Here is a 27,859-nt window from a genome sequence, read left to right on the forward strand (position 1 = left end):
TATTGGCAAAGTATGTTCACTTACAACTAATTTGACTGAGCGTATTTTCGTCAGTCACACACCTACTGTAATAATGAATTGATAGCCCCAAAATGGTATTTATAAATGAATGAAAATACATGAAAAATTATGATGCTTACTTGTTTCATTAGAGTCATTACAGAGAAGGGAATAACATAGAGTTAATTAGTTTAACTTGTGATATGATCACATTTTACAATTAAAAACTGTCTATAATAATTATATTTTATAAACATGTGAAATATGAAATAAATCCAAGAACGTAATCCAGTATACAGGCAAGAGTCATAACCAGGAGATGAAACTAACGTAACAGACAGGGATCAGACAGATATTCAGAACCAGGTAATCAGGCAGGAGTTCAAACAGGAAGGTTCAGGAGTCATGTAATAATTGCTAGAAGTCTTAGCTTGTAGATCGGCTATTTTAGACAAATACATTTGTGTAGAGGGAAAAAAGGAGCTGACCAAGTCTAGAGCCTTGGGAGACACCAGTGTTTTAATAGCTTGTTCAAAATGTTTCATAATTTGTGAAACCTTTAAAAACAATTGCAGATCTAAAAGCTCACAACGCGTCACTATGAGATTCATGTGAGCTTGTAGATCTGCTATTTTTGAATAATATGATAATAATATAGGGCATAATTGCCCATTGTATATTTTGTAGTCTTGATCAAAATCTATAAACTAACAAACTACACATTTCAAATTATTTTAGTGGAATCAAGTATTCAAAGTACAATATTTGCTTTTGGAGATGTAATGGAGTAGAAGCATAAAATATTAAAAAATGGAAATACTCAAGAAAAGTAAAAGTAACTCAAAATTGCACTTAAGTACAATACTTGAGTAAATGTACTTAGTTACTTTCCACCACTGCATATGACAGTCTATGAACTAGGTTTAACACATTAGAGTCCTGACCTGTGTTTGAAGTGTCAGACAATTAATCTATTCATCTGTCTGTTCATCCTGCTCTTCTCTTCTGGGTAGAGGTCTGACCTTCATACTGATGGACTTCAGGGTATAGGTGCAACCTTTCCAATTACCCCAAGTAACACCATAACACCAAACTTGACACACATAGGCCTACTCTCCCCACAGACAAACTCCATTGGGATTTGAAGCAACACAGCTGTGGTACCAGAACCCCCCCAGAAATGCTTCAGCACAATGCATTGAACCGCTGTCCTGGTCTCGGTCTATAGTGGAGAATTTCTGTCAATTGTGATAGCTCAGTGAGTCACGTGTGTAGAAAGAGTTAAAAAAGAGAAGGTAAGTGCAGTACAACACTGACCACATCATCATCATCATCATCATCATCATCATCACCAGCACAAATCAGTAGTTTAAAAATCCCAAAAAGGAAGAAAAGATATACTGTATAATAAACATATAATAAACATGTTTATTACACCACCAGTTAATCTCCAGAATAATTAATCAGTTTTTAGAATGAAAATAATTGCATGTGAGTGGATTTTTGGCTACTGTTTGTATTGTTGGGTGATTGGCTGAAATGCTGGATTAAGGAATGAGATTTATGAGATTATTTTAAGTAGCAGTAGCAGATCTACAAGCTCACAACGTGTGTGTGTGTGTGTGTGTGTGTGTGTGTGTGTGTGTGTGTGTGTGTGTGTGTGTGTGTGTGTGTGTGTGTGTGTGTGTGTGTGTGTTGTGTGTGTTCGCTCACACACACATATATATATATATATATATATATATATATATATATATATATATATATATACATACACTGTAGGCTACTAGCCTACAGTGTGTAAAAAGTGAGGGTGCAAGAACAGATCATATTTTGCCATTTCATTTTTTTATTTACCTCAAACTAACACCCCCCCCACGTAAAACCAATTACACCCACATCTTTGCATCTGTAAACCAGTCATGAGACAATAAAGTTGATTCTGATTCCTAAACATTCATGCTCCTCCATCCGTGAAACAATTAATATTAAGCATGTATCCATGGATACATGCTTAATATGCATGGTGTGTGATTGTAGGATAATATTAAGTTGGTATATATGCCACCCAATGCTCTCACTCTGTGTGTGTAACATATGGGCTCCATCAGTAGATAAATAGGTCTATGTGTAGCCTACAGGTGGGTATAGGTCAGGTGGTTAAACTGTATACAGGTTCTTTGTGCTGCTTTTCTCTGTGAGCACTTTCACTTCTCATGCCTTTGCACTGACCAAATTGACACTTTTTGTTTGGCATGATTGCACTGATAATTAGTTTTTACCTCCGTTTACCACTGCACTGTATTGTTGATGCTTCTTGTTTTTTCGTTTTGCCTTGTTTTGCTGAAAACAGTATTACAGTATTATTACAGTATTAACCCTTACTGTTAATTGTGCCTTTGTTTTAAGTTATGATTTTGTACTTTTGTTTTTTATTTATTGTATTTTGTGTCTGGCTGCTTCCCACATGAGTGCAGTGTATCAGTTTATGATCACTGAAAGAAGGGTAGTCATTTACATGACATCAGCAGCCTTTAGTCAGTATGGCTGTTATATTCAACTTGGTGTGAACCAACTGGGATTTGTGTATAGTAGTGTATAACGGGTTCACTGGATTGCCCAGGGTCCCTGTGATCGTGCCTTGCTATCTTTTCATATTAATCCATCTTCTAACCTATTTTGTAATAAAGATCAGTAGCCTACCATTGTACTATGATTTTGTATACTCTGTTTGTCATTCATTTGACAGCCTGACAGCCTGACTGAGGCTTATACTGTGTTTATTGAGTTCCCTTTAACTCAGCCAAAGTAAAGGGTGGCGTAGTCTAAGAGACATACACTGCGTTACATGTATATATGTAGATATCATAGATTTTTGTCTATCCTTGACATCATTTATCTTTTAGTTTCTTTTTACCCTTGCTCTCCCTGACCCCCGGCTCTTTTCTTTTTCTTTCTGAAAACGACAGAACTAACACAAACACATTTCACCCACTTCTTTACACGTGCAGTAACCTGTGATGTGACAAAGTAAAAAAATAATGATGTTAAAACATTAAACAAAATCTAACATGGGCCTATAGGGCTGTAATTAAATATTAATTGTCATGGAAATAATTATCGGCTCTTTCCTCTAATTTTGAAGGAAAATTATTAAATGCATGGCCTTTTCTGGCCTTTTTATTATGATTACCGGTAATCTGCAGTCATTTCTTTGTATATTTAAGTTATTCGTCATATCTGGTTTTGTTATTGTTTACAAAAGGTAAGGTACCCATAATCAAAACAGGCCAGAAAAGGCCATGCAATCAATCAATCAATAGCCAATCTACAACCGTTTTGCTATTTTTCAACATTCATTTGTACATGAATGGAAATTATTCTGATTATGCAAAACTAATTATGACAGGCCCTGACAGGCCTAAATGGGCCTATCATCACACTCTCACACTGAATCTCATATAAAGCATGTTTCCATATAGTCTAAATATTATCTTTATTGTATTCAAACAGGTTAACAAACACATTGTGGCAGATTATCAGTGCAGTGAAAACATTTACATACATTTTAGACTTTAGAAAAGGTGTAAAGACATTTACATAGACATCTATGCTGTCCATGCCACGAGTCATATTATATACAGTACTATTGGGGACATGTTAACAGTGATATTACATACAGTACTAAGCTGACATGTTAACAGTGATATTATATACAGTACTATGCTGACATGTTGACAGTCATTTATATACAGTATGGTGACATGTTAACAGTGATACAGTACTATGCTGACATGGTGACATGTCAAGTCATTTATATTCACAGTACTATGGTGACATGTGAAGTCATTACATACACAGTACTATGGTGACATGTTAACAGTCAAATTATATTACAGGGGTGTTCAATGTTTTCCATCGTTGCTCCAATCCACACCAAACTCGGCACAAACGCTGTTCAATAGTCACATCCAAAAAACTAAATTGCACACATACGAGGCACTCCAGCAGTGTTTAACACTTCAAATGACCATAACTCGGTGACCATTGCTCTCAACTCAACTTTGGTCAGCGTAATAGAAAATCTACTTGTATAAAACTAGAAGTTCGGCCCGCGTAGTTCTTCTAGATCTTTTCATAGATGTTGGATTCATATTAATGTGTATTTTCAGACATTTAACGACTTAAACCAGGGGTCTTCAACCTTTTCAGGCCAAGGACCCCCTAACTGAGAGAGAGATGAAGCAGGGACCCCCACTATATATTACATAAAATTGTGTTGCAGATTAAAGCTTTTCATAGATGTTGGATTCATATTAATGTGTATTTTCAGACATTTCACTCTGTACTTGGTCTGCTCTTTTTTCCCTCTTTGCCGAAAACAGCAGATCTACAAGCTCACAACGCCTCGCCCTTGTAGATCGGCTATTTTCGGCTAAAGTTGTCCTTGTTCAAGTGGTTAATGTAAAAAACAATGATCCTATCACACAGAGATTTGGCGGACCCCCTATAGCAACTCTGAGGACCCCCTAGGGGTCCCGGACCCCCTGTTGAAGACACCTGCTTTAACGGGCTAATTAGGTAGCATTGATGACATTTACCAGACTAACGTTCATAAAGGTTGTTGGTAGGATGTGTAACATAGCCATTTCAGTCACGACAACAGCGTTAGCATTAACCGCATGCGAACGCCACTCATTCGTTAGCTTAGCTACACGCTAACGGCTCATTATAGGCAGCGCTTGGCTAATAGCCATGTAGCCCAACTAACGGCAACACAGTAATGGACATAAACATTCACATACATGCTTTAGACACTACTAGCAGGCTGCATTAACAAGCAGGCCACGTTAGCAGCTAATGCTGTGTGTGTACGATGAGGGCAGTGTTGACAACTCTGGTGAAGGGGACGTAGGGAATCATGGAATGTGGCCCAAGTTGGTGTTGCCATGTTCTTCGATTGTAAGCGGTTTAGGGGCAATTTTGGTGGTGGAGTGTTGGCGTTGGTTGTGGAAGTGCAGGTGGGTGGGGGGACGCGTTGCGAGCTTGTGGATCTGCTGTTTTCCAAGAGGCAATGTATATGTGTGAAGGCGCTTCGTTTGTTGCTTGTAGGGCGCGCTTCGTGGGACCTTGTGTTCATGTTTTTTCATGAAGCTGGTTGCTTGTTGCTCGCGCACAATCTGGCAACACCGGTGAAAGACGACACCGGTGAAAGACGAATGGCACAGAGAAAGTTTTTTATTTTTTACAAACCAATTACTCGCGCATGCGCCTGCATCCCAATTGTATTATAAGATTGTGTTGCAGGTTAAACTTTTACATAGATTTCATAGCTTCATATTCTTGTTGGACAGCACTATCAGTGTTGTGTAAATGTAATGTTTTTTGTTGGCATGTATTTTCAGACATTAACCACTTAAACCCTCAATACTTGGTAAACATGACCTTTGGCTCTGTACTTGGTCTGCTCCTTTTCCCTCTACTACACCAAACCTATTTTCTGCAAATAGTTCCCTCAGAATAGAGATGCTAGCGTTCCAAGTGGTTAATAAAAACATAAAGCAAAAGTTTCAATCACACAAAGATTTGGCAGCCCCCCTCTAGTAACTCTGATGACCCTCTAGGGGTCCCAGACCCCCTGTTGAAGACCCATGTTTTGTACTATGTTGTCCATGTTGTATCATTATTCCAGTAGTTAAGAGACATATTTTGTTATGAGTCCAACTAGCCTCTCTAGCCAGCAGTGAAAACCTGACTGAGTCAAAATGACGACTTGTGTGAGATGAGTGCTGTGTCAATAAAACACGAATGACTTTATAAAAACAACAAAAAACATCACTTGTCACCGTTGTGAGGAAGATGTTGGAAACAATAATCACTTCCTACCATAATTCAATTGCATAATATGTCCAGGTTGTATACAAGTCAAAAATCTGGTAAATGATTCTTCATATAATACAATAATCTACCATAACCCTAATTATTATCTCCACCAAGCTGGACGGCGCCTCTGTCCGTCCATCTGTCTGTGAACAGCTAATTTCCGGCACCGTAGGACAGATCAGCGTGGAACTTTGAAAGCCAAGGAAGAACATCCACACAACTTTTTCAAATCAGCCTCATGGTGGTGCTATTATAGGACCCTTCATGTTTTGGCCTATAACTCTTCAACGTACAGTAGGTTGTACCATCAAAACTTTCCCCCTGGATTCCTTGGATCATTACCAAACTCCCCGTGTAGAACCTGCCCATTTTTGCTAGAATAGGTTTTCTACCATTTAGCATTTTTTCAAAACACGCTTTTAACTTTTTTTCATACTCCATTCCAATTGGCTATGGATGACTTCCAAAATGTATGGACCCTGGGTAGCCAGCCCGGCCTGGTGGAGAGCCGTGTTCTGAGGAGCACACTTTTCTACTTTGCAATAAAATGAATACAAAAATATAATCTATTTAATTTATTTACATCGCTATTCTCACTTTGATTGTGTGCGTGTGTTTTTGTTACTGTGTGAATGTGTGTCATTATAGGCATCATTTTTCACACATTTTCAAAAATCATACATTGTCTTTTTCACTATGTTAAAAAAATCTACAATAGAAAATAGGAAAGATCTACAAGCATGCAATGCTTGCAAATTGATGTGTTGTGAGCTTGTAGCTCTGCAATTTTTGCTATTTGTTATAACAAAGTATGTCAAATAGTTTAAGTGGGTAATGCTTGTGTACAGTGTATCTACAGAAATCTATTGAGTTTGAGTTTATTAGGTCCCCATTAGCTGATGCATATTACATCAGCTAAACTACTGGAGGCTTTGATCACTGGCAGCAGCCACAGAGGAGCCTCCGTCTTCTGAAGGTGACTTCACCAAACAGACTACTTTAGACTACAACAGACTACAATAGACAGGAAGTCTGTTGGCAAAAGTTGGCATTTAGTTCAGCACAAACTGTCGGCTGATGTGCACATTGTTGTGCTAAAGCCTTAGAGCTGGCAGGCTGGCCTGCAAGATCCTGCCAGTGTTGCCAGGTCTGCTTATTATAAGCGACTTTGGGCTTGTTTTCCTGTAAAGTCGCTTGTAAATATTCATAGTTGCAGGTTGCTTTTGTTTGGGCTCGTTTCTGAAGTGTAGTTGCTTATTTGGGCTTGCTTTCCAATGCCTCCCGCCGCCGAGTCGGCCCGATATCGGTGCGGTGGAGAGTTGCCTTGACGGAAAGCATTTCTCCAGCTTCTGACAACAAGATGAAGTTCAGATCAGACAACTCAGCAGGAGAGAGTTTGTGTGTGGAGAGACTTCCTGAACTCAGGTACTGTTTGATCTTCTCGACAAAAGAATTATCATTCAGCTCATTCAGACAGTGGAGCAGATTGATGATTCTCTTTGGAGAGAGATTCTTCTTGATCTTCTCTTTGATGTACTCAACTGTTTTCTGATTGGTCTGTGACATACTTTCTGTCTGTCCCAAGTCCAACAGTCTTTGTAAGGGACTCTGATTGGTCTCCAATGAGAGGCCCAGCAGGAAACGGAGGAACAGGTCTAGGTGTCCATTTGGACTCTGTAAGGCCTTGTCTACAGCACTCTGGTAGAGGTGATTTATGTCACGTTCGGGCGGCATGGAGGTTGTTTGTGGTTCTGACAGTAGGTTGACACCATCGTTGATGAATGAGACAAAGACATGAAGAGCAGCCAGAAACTCCTGAACGCTCAGATGAACAAAGCAGAACACCTTCTCTTCAGGCTCATCTTTTAACATCTGTGTGAACACTCCTGAGTACACTGCTGCATCTCTGGCATCTCTGATATTAATGCCACACTCTGTCAGGTCTGCTTCATTGATCAGGTTACCTTTCTCCAGTTGTTCAAATGCCAGTTTTCCCAGAGACATAATGGCCTTCGTATTCTTTCGATTCCAGTCAGAACATTTCTGAGCAAGACAAGTATCACAACGGATGTGATACTTGTCTTTCTTGTGTATGGACTGAACCAGCATGAACTGCAAGTACATCTCTGTCAGGCTCTTTAGCAGCATTCCTGTTTCTGTTCCCAACCTGTCCTCCAGAACTGCAGCAATGGTCCAACAGAAGACTGGGATGTGACACATGCTGTGGAGGCTTTGTGATGTCTGGATGTGTGAGGTGAATGTTCTGGCCTGGTTCTTATCACTGAATCTCTTCATGAAGAACTTCTCCTTCTGGGGGTCAGTGAACCCTCTCACCTCTGTCACTCTGTGAACATACTTAGAAGGGATCTGATTGGCTGCTGCAGGTCGTGTTGTTATCCAGATGTGAGCAGATGGAAGCAAGTTTCCCTCAATGAGGTTTGTCAGCAACACGTCCACTGAGGTTGGCTTTGTGACATCAGTCCAGGTTTCATTTTTCAGAGGAAAGTCACACTCATCTAGGCCATCAAAGATAAACACGCTGGACCCTGTGGTCCATATTGCTGCTTCATTGGTTTTACCAAAAAGGTAATGAATCAACTCCACCAAGCTGTACTTCTTCTCCTCCTTCAGCATCAAATTCAGCGCTCGGAAAGTGAAAGGAAACACGAAGTGGATATCCTGGTTGGTATTGTTTGCCCAGTCCAGAATGTACTTCTGAGTTAAGGCTGTTTTACCAATGCCAGCCACTCCCATCGTCATCACTGTTCTAATTGGGCCACATTGTCCAGGTAAAGTTTTAAAGATGTCTTGTAATGGTGTTTCATGTTCTTCATCTCCACTGCCTCCCACTGTGATGTAGAGCTCTGGGTAGATCTGATCCAGATCTAGATCTGTACTGTGTGCTTCTGTGATCCACTCCAATAAATACTGAAACTTCTTCCTCAGTTTAGACTTATGTTGTCCTTGACTAATAGCAGCAGGATTTCCTGAATAACCAAATAACAGAAGACATAAATCAGGGTTTATTACAACAGACCAAATACAAATACAGCAATCAAATGGTAATTGAAAATGCACAGGATGTTGTGACTGGATGTCGTCGTCGTCCCCCTCCTAGTTCGGTAGACTCAGTGCAATTGGGGTGTGAAGTTGCAACATTGTTGCATTTTTAATTTGGTTCGTGTTCACATTACACTTTGTCAAGCACACCAAACCATATCATCCTACAAGCAGAGATAGTCTACTACTAACACTCTAGCCTACTTGTTGTAGCCTAATATGATATTAATGGCAGCGGATGTGGGAGCTTGCGACATCACTGCCCATCATAGTCTACATATTAACATACAGATTGACACATCATTCATGATCTTATTGTAGGCTCGCTTCAGCGAGCAAATACTTTCACCTAGAAACTCTATTCAAAATTCGGCTTACTGTGGACATGGGCTTCAAAGCTAAGGGCCGCCTGCTCGAACTGCTTGCCAAAATTACCGCTTTAACTGTCCACTCCGAGGCTTACAAATCACACCAGCAGCAATACAAAGACGCCCTCCCTGCTGTCTCATGCAGTTAGCCTGGCTGCTGCTAGGACTGATGCCTACTCAGTGAGCATTCTGCTGATCCTGTACTTTTCCATCACAATTGGACTCAAAGTTCTTCATCGCCATTGAGAGACATTTCCCTGGACAGTCTCCCACTGTCTGCGGTGCGGCTAGCCCTCATTGCTGGGACTGCTGCCTACTCAGAAAGCTACTTGTGTTTGCTACCAGACAAACCAGAGCTAGCTAGCATAGTTGGTTAGCCTGCCTTCACTCGCTGCTGGCCTGGGTAGCAGACTGACAGGCAAAATCCACCAACTAAATGCCCCCACCACTCCTGGATATATTTCCATCATCAAGGAACCTTGATGATGGAAATATATCCAGGAGCCCCCTCCTGCTCCCTCAGGTTGTCTGATGCCAACCTCCTGGTGGTCCCCAAGACAAAGCACTGAACCTGGGGTGACAGAGCCTTTTCTGTTGCTGCCCCCTCCCTCTGGAACTCACTCCCAACACACATCAAGGCTGCTCCCTCTCCTCGTTTAAAACTCAAAACCCACCTCTTCAGACGTGCCTTCCCCACTTAACTCAAATCCCATTTTTACTTATATATATATCTTATATTTTAACTTTTTGCTTCGTTTTTTTAATCTTAGTTCTTGTTCCCCTAACTTAATAAATAATAGTAATAATAATAATAATAATAAGACTAATAATAGTAATAATAATAATAATTATTATTATTATCATTATTATATTATATTATTGAGTAATAGGTTACCGGGACAATATACTGTTACAAACTCAAAATATACATCTACAATGTTTACAACACATCAATATGATCAATATATTGAAGGTTCAGTCTCTCACCTAGTAAGACCTCTTCGTCACCTGAAAACATGAAATATTGGATTAGCTTATCATTTATACGGAGTGTATAACTCATGTATACACAGTTAATAGTTAGTAGTTCACCCAAAAAATTACTTATTTTCTATCAATTACGCACCCATGAAACATTGAATTCATGGAGATTTTTTTTTTTGTCACATTCCTAAGCCAATAATTTGATGACTGGCGGTCTCTCCGGTAGGAGACCCAAAGAGTCTCCTTTGAGTCTCCTACGGGATACATTAGCATCCGGTAGTAATCAAATGATTGGCTTAGGAATGTGACAACAAATAAAGAATCTCCATGAATTCAATGAGTGAGTAATTGATTAAAAATAAGTAATTTTTTGGGTGAACTACTCCTTTAAGTACGCACGCACGCACGCACGCACGCACGCACGCACGCACGCACGCACGCACGCACGCACGCACGCACGCACACTTACCTCGATATCTGCAGGAGTTGGTGTCTCGTTCTGTCAAAGTAGAGATGTGAGACAGTGATTAGTCAATGTGGAGACACTATAATCATTTTGATCTTAACATTGTTATCATTATAGATGGATTTATACATTAATATAGATTTATTATCATTATAGATACATAGATGAAATTATATTACTATTAATATACCGTAGATGTATTATTATTATAGATACATAGATGAATTTATGTTAATTAAGGGTTCGAGGCCTATAAGGCTCGAAGCCTTATTGCATCTCTTGGCTTTCTTCTTCCGCCGTTTTTGCAGTTCTGGCCTAACCATGCATACGCTTTTTACGAAACTCGGCAATATGGTAGAGGGCTAATAGCAAACAGCTAAGAAACAAAACTCACAACTATTGGCCAAAGGGTGGCGCTATTTCACTCAATTGACTTTGAACAGGTACAGCTCATGGCCTGTTTGACCTACAGCCATGAAACTTCAATACACACATGCGTCTCCTCATGCCTAACAACTTTCATACTCTGACTTTTGACCTCTGACCTTTAGATTTCCCACCATTTTGAATTATATGAAAAACAGTACAAATCTATCTCCTCCTGGGATCTTTGAGCAATCTGCACGAAACTTTTTACACATGAGCTTTGGACCTATGCCAACAAACTGGGGAGGCGGATTTTCCATAAGTGAAAAAATGAAGCTTTCATGAGCGAATGAATATTGCAGTTTTATGACAATTATTCATCTGCCTCTAACACATACATGCAGACTCACATTTGTTTGAAACTTTACAGTAATGTAGAGGGTCATTCCAAATATCACTGAAACCAATCTTACTCCAATTGGCCAAAGGGGGGCGCTATAGCAATTTTTTGAAAATGCAAACTTTAAACAGGTAAAAGTCATGCCTCGTTTGGCCGACAGCCATGCAACTTGCTTACACTTGTGCCTTGACTCATGAGGAACACATATCACTTTGACCAGTAAGCTCCGCCCTTAGATTTTCCGCCATTTTGAGCAGTTTGAAAAACACTTAAACCTGTGTTTCTGCAGTGATTTTTGAGCAATTTGCGTGAAACGTTCTACACATGTACTTTGGACCTATGCCGACAAAAGGTTAGTGGCGGATTTTCCATAAATGAAAACATTAAGCTTTAATGAGCCAATGAATATTGCAGTTTTATGAAAATGATTCGTCTTCCCCTAACACATACATGCAGATTCACATTTGTTTGAAACTTTGCAGTAATCTAGATGGCCTCGTTTGGCCGACAGCCATGAAACTTGCTTACACATGTGCCTTGACTGAATGAGGAAAACATCTATCACTTTGACCAGTAAGCTCCACCCTTAGATTTTCCGCCATATTAGGCAGTTTGAAAAACATTTAAACCCAGGATTTCTGAGCAATTTGCCTGAAACTGTGTCATATCTATGAGCTCCTTTTTCACCAGTTCAGGTTTGATGGTCAAATGGCTTCACTCTACAGTACCTGCCTCACAACCGCAAGGTCACCGGTTCAAACCTCACCTCGGGTAGGCTACTTTTCAATTTCATCGCACAAAACACGACTGCATCAATTAATGTATAATGCAATTGTTAAAGATAACGTGAAATGCTTATTTGAGAGTATGTTTTTTCAATGTATGACATACTTCATTCTGAAAATAGCCGATCTACAAGCTCACAACTTTTCAGATAGCAACGTGTTTCTGAGCTTGTAGATCGGCTACTTTCACCAGTTTCGGTTTCGAGGAGGTTCTTAACCCGGGATTGCCCCCCTGTGTCCTATGTATGACCACCTCAGCTGGGTCAAGCTGAAAAATAGTTCCCCTGTTGGAATCATTTACGTTTACGGTCTTTATTGTGGGCTCGCTGAAGGAGCAGTGAGAAGACTATTATATCTTCACTATTTATAGACTATATTCTCCTCAAAACATTAGCACCCTACTCCTCTTACATACTTTCACTTAGAAACTCCATTCAAATGGAGACCACCTATTCTTTTTCTTTGAAATAATGTGTAGTTTTTTCAAATATTTAACTTTAAGTGCCCAATGCCACGTTATTGGCCATGGCCATTTAAAGGGTAGCAACATTAACAAACACATGAGTCTATACCTGTAACGTTGCTTTTGCCAGGATCCGATCCCATGACCTTGCGGTTCAGAGTCAAGAGCTCTTTCAACTGAGCTACCCAGACACAAGAAACATTATACATTGACATTTGATGAACGTGCAACTTTTACACTACAGATGCTTTTTACATCACTCTCCGATTTAATCAAAAAACTAAGCTGTGTGATATATACATTTTGAGTTAAGACCATTAATATCAACCCATGTCCCTCTGCACTCTAGCAATCAGTGCACCTGGTGACCTAGCCTGTCAGTCATTGGCTCCTCAATGGTGCTGAAAAGTATGTGCATTTACTCAAGTACCAATACAAGTGCTTACAATGCACAGTAAAATTTTGAGGTACTTTAACTTCACTTTCCATTTTTGTTACTTCTACTCTACTACAATTACAGCATATGACAACTTTAGTTACTTGTTACTTTGCATATTTAATTATTAATACAACACCTACAGTAACCACATACGGCCGATCTACAATGTGACGCGTTATGAGCTTGTATATATAATAAGCAATCCATGCTGTATGATAAGTTACCACACATGAAATCCAATTCGGTCTATCCAATGGCTCAGTCAGTACACTGCCTACCTGCCAGTCTGTAGGTCCCTGGTTCAAACCCCAATTTAACCAGTCCAAATATAATTTACTGAACAAAAATCATGACTTTGTTAATTAATGCATGTTCACTTTTTAAAGACAAGATGAAATGGCATTTTGACAGTATTCGTTTGTCAATTTTCTGACATGTTCCTGTAGAAAAGAGTCATCCTAGTGTGCAACACTCCCCCAGGCCTATTCCCATGGATTGGATCCACCCACCTCACCTGCTGTCACTCCCTCTCAATCCATAATCACACCTGCCCTCACTCACTCCTCATTAGTCTCTCTCTCTCTCCAAATAATATTGTAAAGGGCATGGCTTCATTAAAAAAGGGAAAAAAAACATCTTTGTGTGCTCCTTTCTCACTGCTGTCTGTCTGTGGATCGAATAGCTCAGTCGGTAAAGTGCTGGTAATGTGCCAGCCTATGAGTCCCAAAGGTCAAGGGTTCGATTCCTGTCAATGGCCATGGTTTGAAGTGTCCATGAGTGAGTTCTCAACCCCAATTGCTCCCCTCCGTACTATCCACAATCCCTCTGCTCAGCTGTTGAGAATGCTCATTTGTTAATTGCATGGGCTGCTTTGTCTCAAGTTCAATCTATTCTGTTTCTATGTCTTATTGTGCTATTGTTGCATATAACTTTTTGCCTTATGCCTCGAACCCGCTTATTGCTGCTTGCAGCTATATTATATATTTGTTATCATTATAGATAAATAGATGGATGGATTCATATTAAGATTTATTATCATTATAGATATAGATGGATTTATATTAATATAGATGTATTAACATTATAGATACATAGATGGATGGATTCATATTAAGATTTATTATCATTATAGATATAGATGGATTTATATTAATATAGATGTATTAACATTATAGATACATAGATGGATTTATATTAATATAGATTTATTATCATTATAGATACATAGATGGATTTATCTTATAGTAGATTTCAAAAGGAACATTAATAAATCAGTTCAAGACTTACCAGGATGCCTCTTTTTCCAGCATACATATCCCAGTACTGCTGCCCCCAAGATGATGATAATCATTGTAACAATCCCTGCAATCACTCCTGCTGTTGTTCCACCCTCCACTTTGTGAATCACACTCTCTGAAACACAGTGAGTAATGACACAACTGTTATAACATAAAATTAAATCAATCAAATCAACAGTGGTGTTAAATTGTTACAGTCCCGTGGTACAAAGCTCACAGGTTTGATTCCTGTCTGGTCTCCATTAACAGCCATTTGTCTGCATGCTACACTAAGCCTAAAGCCACTATGCATAAAAATACATACTCTCTACCATTAATTTAATTGAAGCCTGGCCCCAGGCAGCCGTATATATGCGGACTACAAACTTATACAACAGCAGCTGTCCAATTATCTTAAAACTTTCCACATAAATCGTTCATGGCTCTGGCATGACAACCATTTACTTTTCCACCGTTACATGCGTCTCCACTTCTAATAATCAATACATGTTTGCCATTTTCACATGCTCACACTGGTTTTTATTTACCCACCGAGGCGATATAGTACTCACACCTTCTACTGCCCATGCGCCGGATCGCACGGTGCACAGAACAAGCAAACACCACTCAGCCACAAGTAGTAGCTGCGCATACTCAACACACTATACCTCTCTTGCTGTTACTAGGGTAGGGTTACATGCTAGACGTGTGTGTGCACAAGCCTGTATGGATGTTTTTATTGAAGGCCGCGGGACATGAAACGTATGAGGAATTTGCCAATATAATCTACGACAGCGCGTAGATTGTATGTGGGGCAGTGGTGCGTTCACGTATGTGTCACACGTACCAGCGCGGTGGTACACCGCATTTGGTTACCTATCGAATTCTGTTTATGCCCCGTCGCGTCCTGCCATCACTGCAATGACGGCAGGTCACAGAATCAGAAGACTTAACACATGCGGTGTACTATGTCTTTGAAAAAATCATTGAGTGTGAACTGGACTTTAAATGTGTGTGTGTGTGTGTGTGTGTGTGTGTGTGTGTGTGTGTGTGTGTGTGTGTGTGTGTGTGTGTGTGTGTGTGTGTGTGTGTGTGTGTGTGTGTGTGTGTGTGTGTGTGTGTGTGCACGCTCATCTGCTCTAGATTTCAAAGTATTTACACCAACCGGCAACCACAGCCACTTCTCCACGTAGCCAAAGTCTCTGTCGGTGTGTGTGGTCTGCCTGCCAGGGACCACTTTTACATAGTCCCACTCCCAAATATCACCTAATACTCATCAGTTACATTGTACTTATATCAATCGTAGTCATTTACACAAAAACACTTCACTAATAAGATCTGCTTTTCAAAAACAACCACTTCACTCATTATATGTAGATTATGTACACAATCAAACACATAATACTTCTGTCCATAACTCCACTGGTTACAGCCCATCAGTGGTGTGTTCTAGGCTTTTTTGGAGGGCATACTATAATTATTCCCTCCCACACGCACGGCACGTGTGGTCGGCGAATGAAATAACCGCTCTATTGTTAAGTAGTTAATGTGTGAGTTACTTCAAAACTCAAATTACTTCAACGGCCAGCGGTCATTATCACCTCAAAACAATAGTCACACATAAGCCTTCACCTCAGATGCCACATTATCACATGAAAAGGCTATTTGAACTGAAGTCTACATTCTTGCTGCCCCCAGCCCATCCTCCTGCGTATGAGATACACTTTCTCTAACGTTTTTTGCATGGCTACACTTGCCAACACAATACTGCCTCATTAATGTTGGTATGGTGACTTTATACTTTGTCAGATACTTGAATGTGTCCTTATATTATCATCACTTTACCCAAATACAGCTCAGTGGAGTTAGGAGGTTTTTGACCATTAATGTTTTCCGTCTGACTTCTGTCAGTCTCATCAATGACGGACAAAACAACCATCTCCACAAGTTGGAGTTAGGTGGTTTGAACGACAGTTTGAGGATCCAATGGAGTTAGGAGGTTTAGTCAGAAGCGCTTTTACTTTTACTTTTTAATACTTTTCATTAGTTCAATATTTGTAAAGGGTGTTCAAATAGCACTGATTTATAAAAAATAAAAAAATAAAAAATGGAGATAGCTAGTTTCTGCCCAACAGCGACAATATATTAATGAACATTGCAATCCAGTACAGTACAGTTAGGAAGCAGAGTAAATATATAAGTAGTTAGCAAGAATGCTCATTTACATCTTAAGACACTATTACACTATCACTACTAGACACTAATACAAAACTGCTACGTTGATGAATTGAATACAAGTCCCGGTAACAAGTCCCAGTAACAGTGTTAAATAGCTCTATATTGTGATAGTAATCATTGCTATAGAGTGTTTGTTCAGTAACAGGAGTCTCCATGTCTCTCCAGCTCTTTATTAAACAGAAAATGTATTTTCAGGTCGAGATACCAATTTTATCCAATCAGGACTCACACAGGATACAGATTAAACAAGTGAAATTGGAAGTGATGACACAACTGGAACTGGAACACTATAAAAATGAAGCTGATAAATGGGTACTCTCTCCTGATTGGTTGAAAATGAGTTACCTACCTGAAATGAATTTTCAGTTTTTTAAAGAGCAGGAGAGACGGGGAGACCCCTTTTACTGAACAAAAAAAAAATGTTCACCTAAAAATATCACTTACCCTACCTTAATTACGTCCTCCTACACATTTAGCTGATTAATCAATGTCTCATCAATGTCTGACATTGATGAGATAATCAGCTGGGTGAGCTAGCTTTGAAAGTCTTTTATCAAGTTGTGTGGAAGGCTTTCTAGAAAAGAAACGTTTTATATATGTAGTGGGGGTCCCTGCTTTGCATCTGGCTCAGCTAAGGGGTCCTTGGCCTGAACAACTTTGAAGACCCTTGGTCTACAGTATAACCCTCGACACACACATCAGGGTTCAGTACATGGTTCTTCTGGTGCTCACATATAGAGATCTGCACGGTCAGGCCCCTGAATATTGACCAGCTCCAACGTCATGTGCTCAGCAGGACCCTTAGGTCTGCTGACCAGGGGCTGCTAGTCGTTCCCCGTACCAAATTAAAAACAAAAGGAGACGGAGCCTTTCAGGCTGTAGCTCAGCCTTGCTGTAGCTCGAGTTTTGGAATGCCCTTCTACAAGACAGCTGCAGCCTCTGTGGACATTTTAAGAATAACCTTATACGCTACTGTTCAAACTTGCTTGAGATTAATTACGGGTGTTTTCAATGAATCTAACATGGTTAAAATAGAGTTTGAAGTTACAATGGGTTTGTATAGGAAGGGGGCGTGTCTGATAAAATGAATATCAAATTATTTGATGTTATATTATCATTTTGCCAATTATTTGGGGGCCCACTTGCAATATCCTCACGGTACTATTTTGTACACTCTCAGAGTTACATTAACACTGAGGATTTTACAGCGTAGGCTACAGACTAATCAAAACTCTCAAGGCTTTTGGCACAAGCAGGGCAAATTCAGCATTGAGGAAACTGCTCATAATTTGGGACTGTCCAGAATGTTATACCAGCCTTAGCTTATACCAGAAAAACAACCAATATACAATTCTACAATTAAACAATAATACAATGCATCTCATTCATTTTATTATGCGAGTAGATACATATTTAGATATTTGTCATCACAAATCGAACCTTGGTGATTATGTATCTTGGACGTCAAACGCAATGCAATGTTGATACAATGTAGGTAGTGGAGTGCCTACATTTAAGCAACTGCTTAATTGCTGTCACAATTAATCAATATTGCACCAGAGGGTGTGCGTTATCGTGGTTATTGGCATCATGACGGTGATGTGGTCAGGAACCAGGCGGAGCAGAGTTCTGCAAGCATCACTGAAGTGCCAATAATCACAGAAAGCCATGCACCCTCGAGTGTAATATTGCGATTATACAACAGTTACCATCAGAATGAAACATATAAAAATGTATTCATATTGTGGGTTATTTTGCTTTCAAAATAACAATCGTATTGTGAGTGTCATCTGTTATCCTGGAAATACATGATGGGGTCTGACAGAGTCAGTCTCTACTCAGCCAACTTATCCAAACTGAACACAACTGAAACAAAAGCTCAATCTCATTGTAGCTAAGATATTCCATAGAAATGTCAGATTTAGCTAAACAAAGTGTGCATGAATAGCAGGTAAAACGCGCCACAGTATATGGTTGCATGTACACATTTTGCTACAGTAACTGATCATCACATTGAACACAACACAAACCTGCACCATGAAAGAATTACCAACAAATATAAACAATACTTGTTTATATTTTACTCTTCTTTAAAAAAAAAGAAGTTATTGTGCTCAATTAAAGTAGAACTTACTTCCTGTTGTCAGACAGTGTTACTACACCTTTGATAAACTCACCATAGAGTGGAGTACTGGAGTACAAGAGAGAATATCATACTACATACTAGCGTGACATAAGGAAGTATTTCTACTTTAATGCAGCACAATATTAGTCTGTTTAGCTATTTATTTCAGTGTAGTATTTAAGAATGTATATTCAGTACAGTAGAAGGTAATAGTGAATGAATACAGTAGGACAGAGGTTCCTCAAGGTGTTACAGAGTGATGAAATGTTCATTACCTGGGATGACATGATGGGACTCAGCAGTGTGGTTGAAGCGTGGCAGGTGGACTCTACAGGTCACCTGACCTGCTCGCTTCACTGTCACGTTGCTCTCGACAATGTAACAGCGTTGAGACGGTCTGTGTGTCACTGAGGGTCCAGCAGGGAGGTTTTCATCACCGTCCAGCCAAGACATCTCAGGTTGTGGATACCAGCACCCAGAATCACATGTCAACGATAAACCACTGTCTTTTGGTCCATTTGAAGAGATCACTGGCTGAGACACTGACCCTATAAAACCACATAAACATGATTATCTATCACCTTTCTTCCTCATTCTGATGCTCAGTTTGAACCGCAACAGATGGTCTTGACCATGTGTACATGTCTAAATGCATTGCGAGTTGCTGCTATGTAATTGGCTGATTAGAAATTTGCTTTAACGTGCAGTTGGACGTACCTAATGAAGTAGTCTGTGAGTGTGCATACATACATTCATACATACATTCTATTCTATAAGTCATGCTCAACAAACAGTTTAAAGATGGGGTGCCATGGTTTTTGTACTTTTCCATTTTTTTCTATGAAGTTTACATTACTCTAATAGAGCCCCTGATGTGGTTATAATATGCAAATAAGTCTTCCCTGTGTATTTTTGGTTTCTTCCTGTAATCTGAAAGTTTTTGTGTCAAAAGGCCCAATCGAAATACACCGCTTTTACTAGGCGCTAAAAACCTCCCCTCCCCTTATTATCATACAACAGCTGTGGGTAACTCAAGCACACATGTGTGACTGTGACACCCCATTCACACACTGATCACGGGACACCAGGTTGTTATCTCTATATCTGCAAAATCAACTGTTCACTGGCCCAACAATTTAATATAGCCTACATTATCCTGAGGACACAGAAAGCACCACCTCAGGAGTGTTACCGGTGAGTTAAAACATCTATCAACACAAATAAAAGTAATGAGCAAACATGAAACTGTTTGACTCGAGTCTTGCCGTCTGTTACCTCGCTGTCCGCTGTAGCTACGGGATTCGGTTCTGCGTGAAGAACATAAGATCCCTTCTTCTGAACAACGTATGAAAAATTTTAAGGCAGTCGCAGTAACCTACAGATGTCTGTTGTTCCGACGGTCTGAAAAACTTGCATCGATGGGTTGCATAGACGCCGATACCATGAGGGCCTCGGGGCATAAGCCCCCACCCGGAATGATCAGCCCTCACATGAATCTCAGATGTCGGGGCCCAAATGAATTACCATTGATTGTAATGTTGTTTTTGCTCTTTTTGCTTTATTGTTATATCATTATTGCTTTTTCTGTAGAGCACTTCCGCTTTATTTATTTTGAAAAAAATAAAAATAAAATTCCGGTCGTGGCAGGGGGGCGTGGCTAGTGGGGGTCGAGTTGAGCCCCCATGGCCACGCACATAAATCGGCGCCTCTGATGTTGTAACAACCTTTTAAACTGGGTTGCTTTTGTCAGCATGCACTGAATTAACATGCAGGCTAGTTCCTTATTGTGAGCGGGGCTCCATGTTAAACACCCATGCGTGACTAGGAGCGTCTCTGCATGTTAAATTCAAGGCAGGCTGGCATAAAACCCCGGTTCAAAGCGTTGTTTCATCACATCCAGTCATTTTTCCAGACCGTCGGAACTACAGACATATATTTTTAATACAATGTTCAGAGGAAGAAAATAATTGGACATTTGCGTCGCCGGACCTTGCCGACGCGGGACCCACTCGAGTTACAAGTTTTTTCAAGTTTGGGCATCAGAGCTAGTTGATGGAGACATAACGTGTTTTTGAATAGCCTATAATACACGCAACACTATTACCAATGGACATGAAGTACTCCTCGTGAAAATAAGTGTATTTTCGAGGAAATAGAAAGGTGGAGATGACTCCAATTAATGTTCATAATGAGAGCATTAATGTACATAATGAGAGCAGTTATGTTTATACTAAGCAGCCTATCTCCCATACATACTGTAATCTAACATTTTCGCTTCTGTATGGAACCCCTGAGTTGCTGTATCATTTGAAACAGCATTATACATAAAGGCTGTGAAATGCTAGATTAGAGTTTCATAGTTTGCAACTTTGCATTCTATTTCCAAGATAAGGGCATGTTAAAATAATGTAGTTCAATGGAAAAGGAAGGTTGAAGGTATGCCCTACACTGTAACAATAGTAAAATGTGTGCAGTGATGCTGTAAATAATATCACTGATGTAGTGGATGATATAGGCCTAGTCAAGTCATTGAGGGCAATACTATTTCCCTCTAAAATATTATGCATTAATATTAAAATATATATTGTTTTGAACTAAGATGTTTTGAAAATAGCTAAATCAGTGTAACCAGATTTAATTAAACCCATGCATTAGCTATTTGAAAATAGCAGATCTACAAGCTCACAACGGTTCGCAATGCTTGTAGATCTGCTATTTGAAAATAGCCAATGTATATATGGTAGGTTTAAACTGGTTACACTGATTTTGATGCTAAACTAATTTAGCTCGGGACCCTCTGGAACACCCTCAAGGACCCCTGGGGGTCCCCAGACCCCAGTTTGACAACCACTGTTCTAGAGCGTTTTGTAAAAAACTGGGCAGAGCCATGGGCAGTCCTTTCATGAGGATGAGGAGGGACTAGTTCAGGTACATTAGGTGGTGCTACGGTGAAAACCAGGTATACATAATGAACTGGTGGGTGTCAAGACTTTTAGGTCACTCAAATTAAAAGTATTGGTGAAAGTATTGTAAAAATATTACTGGGTCTAAATAATTGGACTTGGAAAATTGGAAAAAATACATTTCATATATTTACATTATATTTACATTTCATATGTTGATACATTTTATATTTACATTTATTCATTGTCTAAGTCTTTACAATAATTGTAACAGTAATGCTATGTTAAGTGAGACTGGTATACTTGTGCGCATGCACAGATGCTACAAGTCGTCTTTACATGGTGGAGACGCTCATTCCAAATCATACCTACGTCAGGATCACACAGCCAGTTGGTACGTTGTCGACATTGTTAGCTGCTAACGTAGCCTATTACTTGTTTATGTTGCTGCTGGTTGTTAATGCAACCTGATAATAATGTCTAAAGCATGTATGTGAATGTTTACGTCCATTACTGTGTTGACGTTAGTTTGGTTTAATGATTTAATGTAGTCATTTTATTATTTCGGTCCTACTGTGTTGAGAGTGTGTTACATTACATGCTGCTTAGTTTTGTACCTTTTTATTATCTTATATGCTATGAATATATGGTAATGCAACGTTATTTTCCTGTATTTCCAGGTTTATGACCTGTGGTCATCTGTGGTCATTTTGGTTAAAAATAAAACTACAAAAGACAAAACACGAGTTGTGACAAGATGTGTGGTTCCTGTCAGCCTATTCGGAGGGCTTAAGATTTGAAAGATCCGAACAGTGGGTGTGTCCACATATAAACATGATTTTAACACTTTCTGTACACTTTTTTGAAAAAAAGTGATATATTACATTATATTATATTAGTATAATCATACAATAGAGTCCTGACATCACTGCCGCTAGAGTGTGCTATTTTTAAGGCAGAATACTTTTTTTCTCCATAAACAGGTGTATCAAATATGAATGAATATCATAAACGATACAGAGCCACCCCCCTGACAGAAATTCCCAGATGATTTGTTTATTTTTGGAACGCAGTCCTTATATGACGTGATCTAAGATTTCCCTATGGGGATTTCAACACAAAAAATAATAATGATTTTTTAGGAGGAAGAAATTCAATTATGTTTTTCCCTGCTCTTTTCGTCCATCCACCAATCTTACCAACAAAGAGCTGGATCAAACTGCTGCTCTGCAGGGTTACTACATTACACTTGTACTTCCCCTCGTCTGAGAGCTGCACCCTGGACAGCTTCAGTGAGATGTTACCATGAGGGAAGTTCTCATGAAACAGGTATGTCCTCTGATTGTACAGTGGGTTATTAAGGCGGAAATTGTCACGTCCATCTTGGAGAACGTGCACATATTGCGGCACCAGGTCAGGTCTCAACCACTCCACTGTCATCCTGACTGCGCTGAAAGACGGTTCAATGTGACAAGGAACGATCACATCATCTCCCAGTTTGGCCAGCACGTCCTGAGACCCAATCACCTGATGTTGTCCTTAAAACAAAACAGAATGAGTTTAGTGTAGTGATATTCATCTTTAATTTATCATCTTTATTGTAGCTGGGAGGCAATTCGGCCCAAATCATAAAGATCGTGCACTTGGTGACAAGTTTTTGATTTTTGGCATGGTGTTAGGTATGGGCATAAGGTTTTCAAAAACCACCGCAAGCAAGTTGGGATCGCCCCCTAGTGGTCTGCTTGCAGTGATTCCAATATTAGATTGGTCAGTATAGTTGCACAATTTGTATGATTTTTTACATTCCCTTCCAGATTATAGCCATTAAAAGCTCCCGGCAGCCATCGCGGACGCCATCTTGAAAATAATGCCTTTCCACAACTAAAATCTTCCTAGATTTGTGTATGCTTTTTAGCATGCCCAATACTAACAGAATCCATTGAAAAATATTTTCTATCAATTATTTGGATTTTCAATCATATACTGACCAATCTAATATTGGAATAATTGCAAGCATACCACTAGGGGGCGATCCCAACTTGCTTGCGGTGGTTTTTGAAAACCTTATGCCCATACCTAACACCATACCAAAAATCAAAAACTTGTCACCAAGTGCACGATTTTTCTGAATTCCCTCCGGACTCATTTCGATACAGCATTATGCTAGCCTTGCGTGGCCAGACAATATCACACGACACACTGCGTGGATATTAGTCTGGTCCCTATCAACGATAGATTTTTTTCCAAGGGGCGGTTACAAAACGGACTCTATTGGTTAGACCTAAACCAATCAGAGCAGTGCTTCCTTGTACAAACCAATCAGAGCAGTGCTTCCTTGTACGTCATTGCTCCAAATAAGGTGATAAGCCCGCCCACATTTGGATACTGGGCCCTGATTGGTCCCTCACGACTTCGGAGGGAGAGAAAATTAAATGAAATCTCTATTGAGGGGGGCCAGACCTAATCTGCCGAGGGCTAAAGTGCGATGCAATTTTGCAAAGGCAGATTCGTCTGGAACCAGGCTAGCATTATGCTGTTAGCTTGTCCACAGATGCTAAGTACGAATGAGCCGGTGAGCTCGACCATTTTTTCACAAGAATACTGTGACAGAATAAGCAATTTAAGAGAGAGAGAGAGAGAGAGAGAGAGAGAGAGAGAGAGAATTGACTATTGTTTTGTTATGAATTTTTGTAAAACCATTGGTTGATGAGCAGAGTTAAAAGGCTCTTGTGCTCTAGTTTCATATCCATTTGAAAGTTGTGGCAGAAAATGAGTGTTTATTAAAATATCTCCACTTTTCTACGAGCTTCACCTGGAGCTCATTCACCTACCCTACGGGACTGGAAATGATTGCTGGACTGATTAAACTTCCTTTGGGGAGCACATACTATGGGGCATGTAGGTGTGATTAAATACCCTGCATCAATCACAACCCAATGCACCTCTCAATTATGTGCCCCATACGGATGTGCTCCCCAAAGGAAGTTTAATCAGTCCTGCAATAATTTCGGGTCTCGCAGGATAGGAGAATGTGCTCTGTGTGAAGCTCATAGAAAAGTGGAGATATTTTCCAAAACACACATTTCTGCCACAACTTTCAAATTCAAATGGATATGAAACTAGACGACAATATCTGTCTCCAAATTATTGGGTGAGTACACACACACACACACACACACACACACACACACACACACACACACACACACACACACACACACACACACACACACACACACACACACACACACACACACACACACACACACACACACACACACACACTCACACACTCACACACTCACACACACACACACACACACACACACACACACACACACACACACACACACACACACACACACGAGGGCATAGGAGTGATCTATGGCTGTGTATATGGAAGACATGAAATGTATTGTACTAGAAGATACGTCTAGTACCCCCCCCCCCCCCCCCAAAAGAAAATATCGTTTGGGGGTACAAAATCATGGGATAAAAAAAATAAAATAAAAAAATACCCAGAGGGTCCGTCTTTTTGAGATGGCCATGCCCAAAATAGGTTGCCTTATTCGGATACATGCGTGTGACTGCCCGCCCCTGCCGGTTCTCTGAATAAATAAAAAAAATAGGCTCTGTCATGATTAATTGACCACATATATGAAGTGAAACAACTAAATTCTATCCAAACGATATCTTATAAGTTAATTCCGTGCCTCAAAGAAGAAGTTTGAGAGCTTTTTGAAGTTCTAAAACAGCTGAGAAAAGTGCGGAGAAAACTGGCCACAGAAACAATGGCTGCCGTTCGTGTTTGGTCGGCTGCACTGAGGCTGCACTCGGATCCATTCGGGCTCACTCGAACTCGCCACCTGATTAGCCAACTTTTGCTGTCAATCACAGAACGATGAGCGACGACGCTGATAGGCTCGGAGAGTGAGGTTGGGTTGCCATGTCCAGGTGTTGTAAGCGTGAAGTGGGTGTAATTGGTTAGAGAAAGTGCGTCGACGCATGCGCAGTGCGCAGCTTTGTGTTTTTTCATGAAGCTGGTTGCTTGTTGCTCGCGCACAATCTGGCAACAGCGGTGAAAGACGAAGTCAAACCTGACGAAGTCAAACCAGTCAAACCAGCGCGACCAGTTACATGGCTGTGTATATGGAAGACATGAAATGTATTGTATGTATGTAAGGGCTACCACTCTTCTGGCCTGAAGCAACTTAAATGCTATAAATGCTATCTGCATCTAAGGTTCTCCTCTGTCAAGTCTGTTTGAAAAAATCCACCGTTGTCATGTTATGAGTAACTTTCTGTCAATAAACTCAATCTGTGCACAGGAATACAGGATAGGTGGGCACTAGGGACAGCTGCAGGGCACCATATTTTTGGGATGACTGGGCACCTGGACGAGTGGGCACTGAGATAACTGGGCACTCAGGACATGTGTGCACCTGGACGAGTGGGCACTTAGAGTTGTGGAGATAACTGGGCACTAGGACGAGTGGACACCAGGAAGACTGGGCACCAGAATTAGGATTTGTGTCCACAAGTGTTTTATTTTTTACTTTAAATAGCATGCTGCTTTGTTGTTGTTAAGTGATATTTAACCCACTGTTCTTTAAACCCCCAAACACAACACAACAACGAGGTCAAAAGTACAATATAAGAGTTTTGCCAAAATGGTACTGAGGTCAGACAGTCAGCTGTTCCGTCTCATAGGCAGACCACAAGTTGGTCAGTTTGCCCTGAAAAAGACTAGTTTGGCATTTGCGCTGGTAGCGGCGTAGCTTGTCTTCTGAGACAAGCTGGAGCTGGATGGGGATTAGGCTTTGGTGCCCACTTGTCCAAGTTCCCGCATGTCCCTAGTGCCCACTCGTCCAAGGCGCCCAGTTGTCTCGTGCCCACTCGCCCCTAGTGCCCAGATGGTTTTGTTGCCCACCTATCCTGTCATGCACATGCAGGACCTCAATGGAAATAAGCCATGTAGGCTTTTTTGGGGTTATCCTATTAGCATCCCTTTGTTTTGCAAACTGTTAATAAAGTATTCAATCAACCAATCAATGCAGAGATAATTCTTCTGTGTTCGAGTTTCGAATCACTCGAGCCCCCTGGCTCCTGCATTATGTGACATTTAGAAACAGAAACTGATTTATAAAGCGCTTCCAAACACATAAAACGAATCGCTGCACGGAGTTTGACAGAAAGTTGCTCATACAACAATGGATTGTTTTCAAACAAAGTCTTGACAGAGACCCAAGCTGTACCAAGCAATATTGATGGGTTTATGGTTTAATACAATCAGATATGAAAGGACTTTTCTGTTTCATGAATGGACTATCAACGTAAAGGGAGCCTAGGGTATTTATGCAGATAGCATTGCAACATTAGTTGCTTGTGGCTGCCATGCAGGGGAACGGCTTCCTCGAGGGCAAAAGGAGAGAAGTTCCTTATAAAGTATTTTTTTTCTCCCTTCACTTTTACGCAACATGTGCATAAGAAAAACATAAAAACAACTGGTTGAAGAAAAATGTGTATGAGAATGTATTTTAATATGCATTTTCCTCTCCATTGCCGCTCCTTAAAAACAACTTTGCAGCCCCTCGCCTCCCTTCTTTACCTGTCTTTACATATTTGTAGTAGTAGTTATCCACATTAGAGCAACGCACGTCGCTCAGCAGACCCTTTACATACTAACAATAAAGACCCTAAAGACATCAAAGGGTCGCCGCGCAGTCGCGCACGTAGCTGCCCCGGTGTCAAATATATGTATTAAGGACAAGAGAATATCAAACAGTATATAACTTTACCTGTCACAGAGGTGTTGTAACAGCGTGTCCATATTACCAGGAAAATGTTGAAATTAATCCACAATTTCCACATCTTGATTTCAAGAGAAGGACTCGATACAACAAACATGATTTCCTGTTCCTTGTCTAGTGAGTTTGGCTCTGTTCCATTATTCCATAGGGTTAGAAGGAGTTCCCTTAACGCTATGGTACTTTAGAGCTGTTGCACTTGCACGCACACCCACGGTAGCGCAGGCTGCTTAGCCTCTCGTCTTTAGTAAAAATAATCTTTTGCTACTCACCAAAAAAAATACGGTTTTAAAAT

The 27,859-nt window shown here is 40.2% G+C and overlaps 1 protein-coding gene across 1 annotated transcript; it reads right to left on the reverse strand.

Moving 5' to 3' along the window:
- Positions 1-3,597: 3,597 nt before the first annotated feature.
- LOC308081151 (NLR family CARD domain-containing protein 3-like) lies at positions 3,598-27,673 on the reverse strand. Its single transcript, XM_080457547.1, has 7 exons — positions 27,556-27,673; positions 22,957-23,295; positions 19,130-19,402; positions 14,502-14,627; positions 10,765-10,794; positions 10,299-10,319; positions 3,598-8,870 (listed from the first exon to the last, which is right to left on the reverse strand). The coding sequence occupies exons 1-7, from the start codon at positions 27,662-27,664 to the stop codon at positions 7,138-7,140; spliced, it is 2,631 nt and encodes an 876-aa protein (XP_080313673.1). The 5' UTR covers positions 27,665-27,673; the 3' UTR covers positions 3,598-7,137.
- Positions 27,674-27,859: the final 186 nt, after the last annotated feature.

This window comes from Gymnoscopelus braueri (genome assembly GCF_963280865.1).
Source record: "Gymnoscopelus braueri genome assembly, contig: SCAFFOLD_187, whole genome shotgun sequence".
NCBI lineage: Eukaryota > Metazoa > Chordata > Actinopteri > Myctophiformes > Myctophidae > Gymnoscopelus > Gymnoscopelus braueri.